Here is a 12,459-nt window from a genome sequence, read left to right on the forward strand (position 1 = left end):
TGAAAAAAAAAACATTTCAATTATTTCTTTTTGTATCAGTGTTCCAGTAGTCAGATGACCTTTGAAGCTAAATCTACTGATAATTACCCAAGGATCAAAGGAGCTGAAAATTGCCCATAAAGAACAAAAAGAAAAAGGCTGATGATTTCAAACCTCTAGTCTTGTTTGATCAATAATCCAAAACACACTGATCATGGAAATTTAGATAAAAATTCCCTGTTGCCGCTTCATGCCATTATTTCCTGTCTTTATCACTGATGCAGATAAACAAGAAGTTTATCTACCAAGAGTAAGAGTTTATGTGTTAGAATAAAATTAAATATGAGACAAAGAGTGCAGAAACCTGAACCTTGAAAGAAAAGGAAGCTAATTATTCACTGTGGAAATGCTGCCTCACTGTGGTGCAATGTCATAATGATAATGACATGTACGCCCCAGTGGTGTACATGTCATTACCATCATGTTATATATGTCCCAGACTGATAGCAAATCTGTCTGAATGGTGCCCTATCTACAAATCTCCATCAAACTGTATAGTTTATATATTAAAAAAAGTATGATAAAAGTTTGCCCAACAAGCTTAAAACTTTTGTCCACATTTGCCTTCCCCTTATATTTGTACATTCTGTATTTATTTTCCAAAATATAAAGTTTTTCTGATTACTTTGTCACCAAACCATCACATTTCTTGATAGATGCTTTTGAGCAACTGCTCAATCCTTTGACCTTTTCCTGGCGGCCTGTTAGACTTGGCCAGCTGCCTTTGAATGAAAGGCAGGAAACACCCTTGATTGCTCGCCAGTTGATTATGGTGTCTGATAGATTTGAAAGTTGTAACTAACATTTTCAGCAGTAAGAAGACGGCGAGCAATAGCCTTAATTGTGTCAAATAACTACATCACAATAAGATCTGTTGTCAACGTTGCCGTGTTCCTGCTTGCAAGACGAGCAAGAAATCTTAATCTTGTTGGTGAATGTCAAAAGAAGAACTCCTGTGGTTGTTGAACCAAGACACAAAGTGCATGAAAAGTTTAAACTTGGAGGGTTTTTTCACCCTGGAGCCAGCATTTTATGGCAGGGATGAACATCTTTCTGCTACAGTAACGAGTGTTTCCAGTTACGGGAGGTTTGAGTGAAGGCTTCACTATAAAATGCGGCATTGTTTTACCCTGTATGAAAAGTATATGTTGCACTGATTGAACGGCGCCGCCATGTTGGGCTGTGGATTTAGGTCCAGCTCAGCGCTGCTTTTGATGATCAAAGTTAGACGGCGCACGTAGAGAGCTGACAGGACTGTTTTCCTCCCTCAGTGCATGAGAAGATTTGTACCCCCAGATTAAACAACCAATCCAGTTAAACATGTATACAATCATCAAATAGAGTTGTATTTGTATTTATGTCTGTGTGTGTGTGTGTGACTGTGGTTTGCACGTTGTGCAGCGTGTTTACAGATTTCTCAAAAGACTTGGTCAGTGGCTGAGGTCTTTATGCAGAGTAATCCCACGGCCTCTTTCTGGAAAACATGAGTAGCAATGGAACCACTGAGACAAATTTTGGATCTGGTTCTAATGACAAAGCAATTGTCTCAATTATAGAGCGCTGGACAGGTATAAAAGAGGACGTGCACACACACTCATACACATAGTATTTACATTACATAACAAATATATATATATATATAGATATATATAAAGGTTAGACCACACTGTGGAGCACAGCCAATACCAAGATGGGAAGGGTGAGTACAAATAACAACCCTTGTGTTACTCAGCATCTTCATGGATCAAAGTGTTTAAAATGTGTTCACACTGAATTAAAGGGCAGTTTGATGTCCATTGAAATAAACCTGTTTGATGAATGATTCAAAGTCAGATCAGGAGAGTGGGGAACAAACATTGGTCTGAGGAATGTTTATATCAGCTCAGAAGCATTTCTGAGAGCAAGTGTTCGCCATTATCTGTGGTTATGGAAAACATTAGCAGTGAAGAATCTAAAATTAGCTAGAGGCATAGGCTCACTGAGTCTTTCTTTCTAGTTTATCAACATGCTGTATCTTATTTTCTACCATCCTGGTCATGCATCCATGCTTTATTATCACTGTGTGATGTAACGGCACCAAGAAACTGCTCTAAACTTTTGGATTTTTGAATGATTAGCCTCATGCAACATGCAAAGTAGCTGTGGGCTTGATTGAAATAATGCTTAGCACAAGTGTAAATGTTCAAAGCACATCTGTTTTTGACTGATTTTGACTCACGTGCCAATCTCCACATCATCTTCTACGAGTTCAAGAACTACTGGGGTTGCAGGTATGAGCGTGACAGCGACTGCGCTGACTTCCATTCTCACCTGAGCTGCTGTAATTCAGTTCAAGTGGGACCTGGTCTACGAGAGGTCAAACTACATGGGTTAACAGTACGTGCTGACCAGAGGCAAGGACCCCAATCACCAGAGCTGGAACGACAGCTGGCTACTGCAGGATGATTCACTTTGTAAGCCATCAGACATGTTTCTAGAAGTCAGACATCAAAGATGAAATATATGTATCCACACAACTTATCGTATAGTAGTTACTCATATCCAGGGGTGGTAGGTTAGTAAAGTTATGTGCTGCACTAGTTTCCTCATCGTTTACAGCTTCAGAGTGCCATTTGCTCCACCTATTTGTTTCTGTAAAAACAGACGTGAGTCATAACTCTCTTCTATTTTATTTGTGTTCTGCTCCTTTTTCAGATTTTCTGATTTATTTTTGGGCTTTTTGGTTCTCTCGTTGTTTCGTGAAATGTTGTGTTTTGCGTCATTGTGACGTTTCTCAAGCTTGTTGTACTTGTGAACTTGTGAGTTTTCAATTTCATCGTTGTTACCACTGAATTAAAATGTTGTATATTGTTTTGTCATCACCGCTTTCTGAAAAGTTCTTGCACTTTATTTCAATGCTCTTGTTTTGTGAAATGTATTTTCTCTTATCTGAAAATGTTAACTTCAAAGTTTTTGTTTGGCGCCTTGTCCAGTGTTGTGGACAAGAGTGTGCTGCTGGCCAATATCTCCTTCATTTTGTCTATCAAATCTTGACATCTCATAATAAAATGGCTTCTTTTTTTAATCAAATATCAGTCTACAGTAGTATCAGATAAAACCAACATGTTGCCACCGATATTGCCTCTCAAGCCGCCAAAGATCCTTCCAAGATCCAGCTCTACGGCAAAGGAGACTTTTACGGAGGAGAAGTGCTGGAGAAGTTTCACTCTGGAGACGGGCACTGCAGCAGTCCTGGGACGAGCAACCCAACTACAAAAGGCTGCCAGGACTTATTGGGGAAAGACGAGTCCCGACAGCCTGTGGGTCCGACCTGCCCCACAGTTCAGTCCTTTAACTGAGTAGCCAAGAATTTTGTGGGCTACAGATTGGCTGGCTGATGGTTGACTCTGCACAACAGTGCAGATGCAGCTGCTCTTACAGTAAAACTGAGTGACAAGGAACTCCAGGGATGTTTCTTTGCTGTATGTGAGTTGCAATGTGTTTGCGATGTAAAATATATAAGAGGTCTGCCCCGAGTGCAAACACAGCTGTGTTTCTTGCATGTAAATTTCTCTCTTCTCTCTACTCTGAGAAGAAATTCCTTTTCAAGAGAAAATGTCTTTTAAATGGGACTGTACCACTGTTTATGGCTGTTTTCAGTCTTTCAAATCCCTTCAACGTTACACACTGGGCGGAAACATGCGTTCGACAAAAACTACCCACGTTTGACCCAAAACTCTAAGTGCTCACTGTTTCATGTTATTATGTCTGTTTTTGAAAAACAGTTTAAAGTGTTGAACTTATCAAATGAAACTGTTAAATAACTTTTATTATCAGATCTTCTTGATAGTGCTCATTTACAATGTAACTCGCATGCCAAACTTTGGGCAAATGTCTGTCATGCAGTAAGTCGTGACATGCTGGTCCTGTCTGTCAGTCTGGTCAGTGTTCCGATCTTCTTCACTCCTGTTTACACCGACGGCTGTCCTTCATTGATGAAGCTGAGCTGGGTTCTGTGCTCGCCCCACTCCACTTCCTGCAGGTTCAGGAGGGGCATTCGAGGGTTTGATGCCATGCTGGAGGTTTGGGGAAGGGGCTGGGGATGGACCTGAGAATGGGGATAGGAGTGGGATGATGGTGGAAATTGGGATTGAGGCTGTGTTTGTGGCTCTCTGCCAGGTTCTGATAAGTCCACCAGGAGGGGAGTGATGGATGATGGGTGGCAAGATGAAGAAAGTGAAGGGATGGAGGAGGAAGAACAGAGATGTGCCACTACTGTGTGCTCATGAGGGGAGGTGTTGAGTGAAGGGGGAGCTGAGCGATAAGAGACCAGGTGAGCGGGATTGATCTGATGGGAGAAAGGAGGACTGTAGTGAGGGCTGATGGATCGGGAAGACTGAAGTGGATCAAACTCTCCTTGAAACACCTTGCTCGTGCTCAGCTGAGGAGAGGGCGGGTCAGGTAGGTGGACAGGTGGAGGATTTTGCTCTTCTGAGCAGCCCACCAGTGCATGTTGGGTAGGAAGGGGTGGAGCTGGAGAGCAGCTGTGCGAAGACACACTTGGAGGTGGAGTCACGGCGCAGGGTATCAGCAGCGTGGAGGAGTTGTAAAAGAGAGGTTTTAGAAGACGCGTCATTTCCTGCAGCTCCTGACTCACAGCAGTTACTTGACGGGAGAGGACACACATCTGGAGGATAAGATTAAAGGATGAGTGGAACGTGTTTGCCTCCCACACTTTGTCTATTGAACGTTTATACAAATCAGGGCACATTTAATTAGATAAATCCTTATTAGCAGACTCAAAATGGTCCTTAAAACAATGCAAAACCTGATCATTTATAAGTTAGAAATTTTACGTTATCCACTGGTTGGGTTCTGGCAGGTTTTTTTGTTTTTATTAATGTACATGAATGCAACATCCTGTGTCATCTGTTCTCATCTGGCAACGCATGCAAGGTACTAACTGGCTTCATATTCATGTTAACAACAGCAACTCCAGTCCTGTCTTGTCTTGTAATATACTGTAATATTGTCAGACTTACCTCATTTTTAAGCTTTGCAATAGTCTGCATGGTGTCACCTTCATCATGGGTCCCTGTATAATGAACATAACCTTAAGTGAATAAACGCAGTGGAAAGCTTCATTATAAAACATGCGCTGGTCCAGTTTAGTTATGTTTAACAGCAACAAAAACTACTTTCAGGTTTATGAGCCTCAGAAAGGCTGAGTTTATTCAAGGCATGTCATGTTAGAGAGCACTAGTTTTTGTCAGGAAGTGTGTTTGTGTTACGTGTGCGTTCACCCGAGGTGGCTGAAACAGTCCTGGCCAGAAAACTCTGAGCTGCACTGGGAGGAAAGTCAAACTTCTGAGCCAAACCTGGACTGTGCTTTTCTGTCTCGATCCCATCCACAAACCTGAGGACAGACAGCCGGTGCAGTTACAAAGTTAGCATAAAGTAACTGCTTTAATCTTCAAACATCACAGCAGCTGGTTGTTGCTAAATTATTCACTATGAGGCAGTGAGAGAGAAGCTCCACATGGTGGCAGCAGACTATAAAAAATAAATCTACACCACATTATAACACAGAAGAGATTGCATGTCTCCATACAGCTGAGTAAACTATGGCTAAGCTGCACGCTGTTTTACACTAACAGTTACACATTCAGGCAGGTACAAATGATGTTTTCTTGTTTAAGACCACATACAGGAACCCACATGCCCCATGTGACTTTGCATTATTCATACACTCAAACCAGACACGGTTCAGTCACCAAAGAAGCAAAAAGAAAAATCAATTATTCACTGAATCCCATATCAAGCGCAGTATATCATGGGAAGTTTCTCTGGTAGCATGAATGTGCTCAGTGAATTTCATGGTTATATCGTTGTTATCTACCGTTTGAGTGACAATTGTGTAGCGAGACAAAGCATCAGGGAGCAAAGTGGAGTCACTTGTTAAGTAAAATGAGTTTTCAAAATTGTAATCACTTGCAATTACTGTGGTGATTAAAAAGGGGTTTCATCTTAACGTGCCATTGTTTGCATTGTGGCTGAGCTGGAATTCCTTCCTTTTGATAGATCATCTATATTCCAGACAATGCAGGTCAGTATAGCTAATGGAAAGTAACTGAACACTGGATGGCTTGGAGGCAGCTGTCCCTATATATATATATACACAGGCTCCACTGATTTTATCAGTATGCAGTGTTTTTCATTGGCAAGTGTATTTTTCTAATCAACCTGAGTCTACCATGCCAGCGATCGGTCAAGCACGTGAGATCAGTGTCCAAGTGATCAGACAAAACCACAATTTTTCTCATACTGTGCACCTCTTGTCACCTCCTGTCCTATGTTTTATCTCCTGTCTCTTTAAAGCCTCCTCACTGTAAAGCCCTGTCTGCTCTAACTGGTGCAAAATGTGCACATGCGAGGCAGCTTCTCATTCCGGGGGCTCATGTCATTTGTCTAATTTGCTCTTCTTACTGTCTCCTCAATCCCCCTGCCAGCGACCTGGAAATTGTTCACAGCCAAGTATTTTGAAGAATGTCTCCATTTCTGCACAGATGCATCAGCTTAACATTGGTAATGTTCGCTATCAGCTTACTGAATGCAATTGGCCTATTGGCAATGGTTTAGCACATTTAAGATTGAGTATCAAGTATTTTGAAACCGTTTTTTTAGGGCTAAGGCAATATCCTCAAAAGTGTCGGGAGGCTGTATGGACAGAAAACCATTCCTTGACCAGAGACTAAACTGTAAAACTCAAATCACTGTCATATAATTATAGACCTAACATCAACATTTGTTTAGCTGCATATTTACGAGAAAACCCAGTATATAAAAAGTGTTCTTTCCACGTCTTTGCTGGATATGTCAAAATAATTCAGCACTGTATTAAAGCGTTTGGTCTGTTTTCTGCTGATCTAAGACCTGCTTCTGTTTTCTATGAATCCTAAAATACTTCCCGCACCTGCCAGTGAATGCATCATTACAGAGAGAGAGCAACTGAAAATGTTACCCAGCTGTCGACAGCCAGCAGGTCAAAGGTCACACAGCAACAGGAGATGGCTCGTTTGAGAGAAGCTGCACACACCTGCAGATCAATCACCAGCCACACTCACATACACTCTAAATGTGTGTCTGACTGTATTCTTAATGATATAATATAACATAATTCAAGCACTAATAAAAATGTAAAACATTAATACAAAACACAACATAATGTAAAATTGTATGTAGGCAAGAGTTATTACAGACAAATGCATTAAGTGGATGAGAAGAGCAATTAAACACCACATTGAAAATGACTCACTTAAAGGTCCTAAATCTTGTTGTATAACAGTCCAGACTTGCCTTGCAGTGTGTGCCTTTTTATTCCAACACAGAAACACAATCCATGCTTGTTTGCACCCTCAATGGCTGTAGAGAAATAAATTGGTACCTCGAGCTTAGTGTCTGCTTTCACCTCTCCAGGGACTTCATGCAAATGAGCCTGTAGATGTGTTTATGAATAGTGTCCCAAATCAAAAGGAATTCATGTCAGATCTCCACTAAGGATCACTTATCGCTTAATAAACACCACCATGTGTAGCCATAGCTAAGTGCCAAGTCAATAACTCAGTGAGTGGCTCCCTACCGAGGGCTGAGCTCCGGCTGCAGGCAGCTGAAGCTCACTGCCGGGATCTGCAGATTGGAGGGCCGGGTGTGATCACTCGTAGGTCTGAAGAGTCTCGGCGGCAGCAGCGGAGAGCGCAAAGGGGAGCGCAGGGGGGAGCGCAGACCTCGGCCTAGCCTGCCAAGGGAAGGCATCTTGGGGAGAGGAGAGTGTTCCCCCTCTGAACCTGAACCCTCCTCATCCTCCTTAATGGAGGGAAGCTTCTTCACGATTCCTCCGTTACTCTCACAGTCTGCCTGAGGAGTAGAAATCATCACAATCACGACAAAATGTGCTTTTTTCTTCTAAAAAGACAAATGTTATTCTTTTCCATCTTGTATTTTTGTCACAATGTCCACAACAGAGGCCCTGACGTACAGGAGAAAAATACTTTGACTTCATTATCATGGTTCATATTTCATGTTCGTAATCAGAGTCAAAGTAACTCACAACAACAAGTTTTTGTTCAAATTCTAAACTCGGTTGAGTCACAACATCTTCTCAATGTCACTTCTCAACATCCGCCAGTTGTTCCCTGCGTGCCTCTCCTCTGTGTGTGTTTGTGCTTGATTACAGGAGTGGAGCCAGTCGTTCTGGAGAGGAGCAAAGCTCCACCAGCTGTAACCTCTTCAGCAGCTCAGCCAGGCAACTTCCACACTGCCAGCTCACAGACTGGCTGTTTTCCCACGTTCCTGCCAAACTAACTGGAATGAATATTTGTTTTCTATTCAGTTTGCCCTTGCTGATTCTCGCTTTCCATCTTCCATCCATCCGTCTGCTCCACCTCTGAGCTCGCATTTCGCTCCACTCCTAGATTTCCCCTCCTGTACATCTGCCACTGCACCTATCACTGACCCAACTCTAGCTTCTTGCTTACAACCAGGTTTGTCTTGACAACAAAATGCCTCTTTGCACCTGAATGCACACCCGAGGACTGAAGAGATGTAGTTGTGTTGTGCAAAGTGTAAAATCACAAACTAGAAATGCTCCCCTTTTCTTTTTTGTGTGCAACATGTTTTCATTGTATTGCCGAAGAGTGGCGCACTATTTCTGGCACATTTTGTGTGCCATGTTTATGTGTTTTAAGTTTGTCACGTTTTTTTTAATGTCAGTAAAACAATGTGCCAAACAGGTTGTGGACAGTGTGTCATTCCCTCACAGTCCATGTCGTGCAATGACATGCAAACAACATCAAAAGTGTAGCAATGACACATGACATGACTGAAGCTGTTGTTAAAATGCTATTTTATTAAGTCAGTCTGTTGTGTTTTATTCACATTTTTTTGCCACCAGAGCAAACACTGCTTAAAACCCCCCAGCAAAGAGCTGTGAAACCGAGAGCAAGTCAGTGAGAGGTCTGAGATGCTGTCGCTTCACTCTTTGATCAGACGGGGGAGCTGCTGAGTCTCTGAAAGCATCGCCTCAGAGAATAGTTGCCATTCACAAGAGTTGCATCAGCTGTGACTCCATTCAGTTTATCATCACAGCTGCAAAAGGAGCATTCTCATTCAAAAAGCAAGTGAGCATTAAAATTGCAAAGTCTTTCAGATGAATAAATGAGATTAGCCTTTTATCACTCCTTACAATTTGAATAAAAACAGACATTTCCAAGTTCAATTCCTTCAGTTGGCACGTTGTTTGCAGTGGCTGCAGAAGCATTTTTGGAAGGTTGTTGGAGGTGTTTTCTGCACTTTTCCTCTCAAAGCTGATTAAAGCCCCAGCAAGCAGCTTCATTCTCCCCTCATCCTCATCTTTTCCCCTGTCAACACCACCCTTCCCCAGCTCTCTCTCCTCTTTGTTGTCTTCTCCAGCCAGTGGTTGGCTCACGTGCCCGGCTGGTATTTTTAGATCACAGAGGTTTAATTTTAGCAGAGGTTTGCCTGGAGGGAACTGAGCGGAGAAGAGACTGTTTAGAATTCTGCCTCTGTATTAATATGTGTATGAGCGCAGCACGTGTCATCTCGATATGCTGCACGCCACAAAAAAAATGTCATCGCCCCATTCTGTGTGTTGTGTTTGCAGGTGTAAATGCATGCATTCCATGTGAGAAATAATGCATGTTGACATATGGACACTCGACATGTGCAAGTGTGGGATGGAGCATGGCCAGTAGCAGTATTGTACTGTATGCTATGTGTATGAACATCTTTCAGCAAGGGCAAATGTGTTATGGTTTGTTGAAGTGTGATCCTGCATGTGTAAATGTCTGCAGTGTTTTAAGGATATAAATCTGTAAACACAGACACAGTGCGGGGGACTGCAGTGTTATAATTTAAATAATTCAATTTCAGAGGGAAGGCTTGAATTAAGGTTAAGGTTGGGTTACATCTCTAGGAAAAGAATCCAATCTCTTTTGACTTGGTGGTGTGTGTGAGTGTTGTGCACGTGAATGCAAATATCAGCGAGGTTCTTCTTTCTCCTTCCCCTGCTGCTTCCCTCCATCCCGATGTTTTCTTGTCTTGTCCCCATCTGGTTGTTGCTCTATATTTATCCAGCCAGAGATGACCTTACCCCTGCCCCGACATCTGACAGTTCTATTTTTAGTCTCTCGCCGCGGTCGGTTGAGGATGCACAACTGCCTTCGCTGAACATGCACATATATGTTGTGTTCTACATGCTGGGGCATGTGTTGAGATTTATGTGCAAGCCAGGCTTTAATAAATTCTTCAAAATGATACATATGAGTTTATTGTATAATGTTTCAACATACTACAAAGATTTTTGCTGCAACAAGTTAATGGATTTTAATGTTCTTTTTAAGTTACTGTGAACAAAAAGAAATTTTATGCAAGAATTTTGACATAGGAGTCAAAAACAAATGCAGTGGAATTTTGTTTTGCTTCAAGGGTGCTCATTGATACAACCATAGGAATAAAGAAGGTAAGTAGCAATCAGCCAATAACAAGCACTTAACAGGTCATCGGCAGATGTGAACACCTCTATAAAATCAGATGTCTGATCATACTGCACAATACCACACATGTTGAGTGGTGAATTAGATTAGCTAATTCACCTTGCTCTTGTCCTGCTGCTGTTCCAGTGACCGAGGCCCATCAAACCCGTCCCATTCAGCGGGTCCAGCCCTGAGTTGGGTCATTTGAGAATCTTAGTTTTTCAACACTGTTTCTGCATTTTGACTTAGTTTTATATTGCCTTTACCCAATTTTAACATCCGGTAATGACAAGATTAGATTGATTAATGTTCTAATATGTGGGACTCCAGCCACTGCATTTTACCAATATAAGGGATAACTGGGACTATTTTTGCTTTTGTTGTTCATCAGGTGTGGCACATTTGTCCAACTTTTTTTAAATTTCTTACCCAAAAAGCTTATCTTGAAATTCAGCTGGATCACAATCACTATACAAATCATATTTTTGGTGACATTTAAACATTTTGTTTAAATGACTCATATGATGCTGTTTTTGGATTTTAACTGTAACTAAAAGACAGAGGGTTTAGTAGCAATTGTTGAATCCACAAAACCAAGTTCTATCTGAAATTGTTTCAGTTTTTTCCCCGATGTTCCACTTTCAGCGCTGCTCTGATTAACATGCTTACTCAGAGAGAAAATGTGACTTAGGTATTTTCAACACAAGCTGGTTATTCATGTGTACACTGCAGCTGAGAGCCATCCGTAAATCCCCAGCATCTCAATCTGCCATACGCAGTTTGTGTCTTTATCTGTTGGCTGAATCTCAAGCAGAAGCCATGGATTCTTCTTCCCTCCCAGTCCGGATGGCTAATCTATCTTAACTGAAAAGCCACTGCGTTAAAGCTTTTGGAAAAGGAGGTCACAGCTGGACCAAAAACACAGAGAAGTCTTTAAGTGGTCATGGAGTAATTTCAATACATTTAGAACAGACAGCAGCTGGATGAGAAGTCACACTAAAGAGTTTGCAGATAATTTGACTGCCATGTAGAGTGATTTCTATTGTTAGCAACAACCTAATTAATCAGGTGCAGGTGAAAGAACACCATTGCCCTTCCAACATTATCGCCTTTTCGACCAGCGTCATTTAGATCAATTGGAATAATTGGAATTAGGCAAAGTGAAAGAAATCTAATCAGTTCTCAGTAATCAGACTCTTCCATGCATGTGAATTATTAAAGCCCCTGATACCAACAGGTGGATTAGATACACAAAAAAGTAATACATGTGTTGTACTGGGCTGTTTTGGTGGGGATGGAGTTTAGTTAGCTTGAGGAATCTCTCGATCAACATTTCAGCTTTGGTAATGCCTGCTTTGATTTGTTTGCTTTGGGTCTTCAGGAAAACTCTTGGAGCCAGCTGAGGTTATTTGCACATATGATTGGGATGCCTCAGAGCATGTTTCACTGGGAGCGGACCTCTTCGAAGTCCTCAGAACATGCTGCGGGGGGGTGCATATCCCATCTGGTCGGGAACATGTGAAGTATTAATCCCCTGGAGGAGCTGGAGAACGTGGTTGTAGAGATGGATGCAAGCTTTAGCTACTTTGCTCAAGTTCCGTCCACCTTACTTGGGTTCATTTGTTCTTTCTTCCCAGTTCTTTGCATTACATAATTAAAATGAATATGCAATAAAAAAAAAAAAAACACCATCCTCAACATACAAGGAAAGTACCTTAAGTTTTGCATCCCGAAACTGAGTGGTGGAGGTCACAAAGGGGTGTACGTTAACTGACTTTTAACAACACACATTATTGTCACTATAAAATGTGTTCTATTAAATGGAAGAGCAGGAAATTAAAGGGTGACCTGCAGAAAATCGCTGTAAATCAATAAGCAGAACAATCCCAGC

General features: G+C 41.7%; 1 protein-coding gene across 1 annotated transcript in view; it reads right to left on the reverse strand.

The window, feature by feature from the left end:
• Window positions 1–3,863: 3,863 nt before the first annotated feature.
• The window catches only part of LOC140293651 (voltage-gated delayed rectifier potassium channel KCNH8-like), a 33,672-nt gene continuing 25,076 nt past the window's right edge, over window positions 3,864–12,459 (reverse strand). Inside the window, exons 12-15 of the mRNA XM_072379547.1 lie at window positions 7,658–7,932; window positions 5,322–5,434; window positions 5,061–5,113; window positions 3,864–4,705 (exon numbers count right to left, since the gene is read on the reverse strand). Coding sequence (XP_072235648.1) covers window positions 3,989–4,705; window positions 5,061–5,113; window positions 5,322–5,434; window positions 7,658–7,932 — 1,158 coding nt within the window. The 3' untranslated portion in view covers window positions 3,864–3,988. The remainder of the gene's footprint in view (window positions 4,706–5,060; window positions 5,114–5,321; window positions 5,435–7,657; window positions 7,933–12,459) is intronic.

This window comes from Leuresthes tenuis, unplaced genomic scaffold (assembly GCF_036924035.1).
Source record: "Leuresthes tenuis unplaced genomic scaffold, fLeuTen1.0.hap1 SCAF_1, whole genome shotgun sequence".
NCBI classification, from domain to species: Eukaryota; Metazoa; Chordata; class Actinopteri; order Atheriniformes; family Atherinopsidae; genus Leuresthes; species Leuresthes tenuis.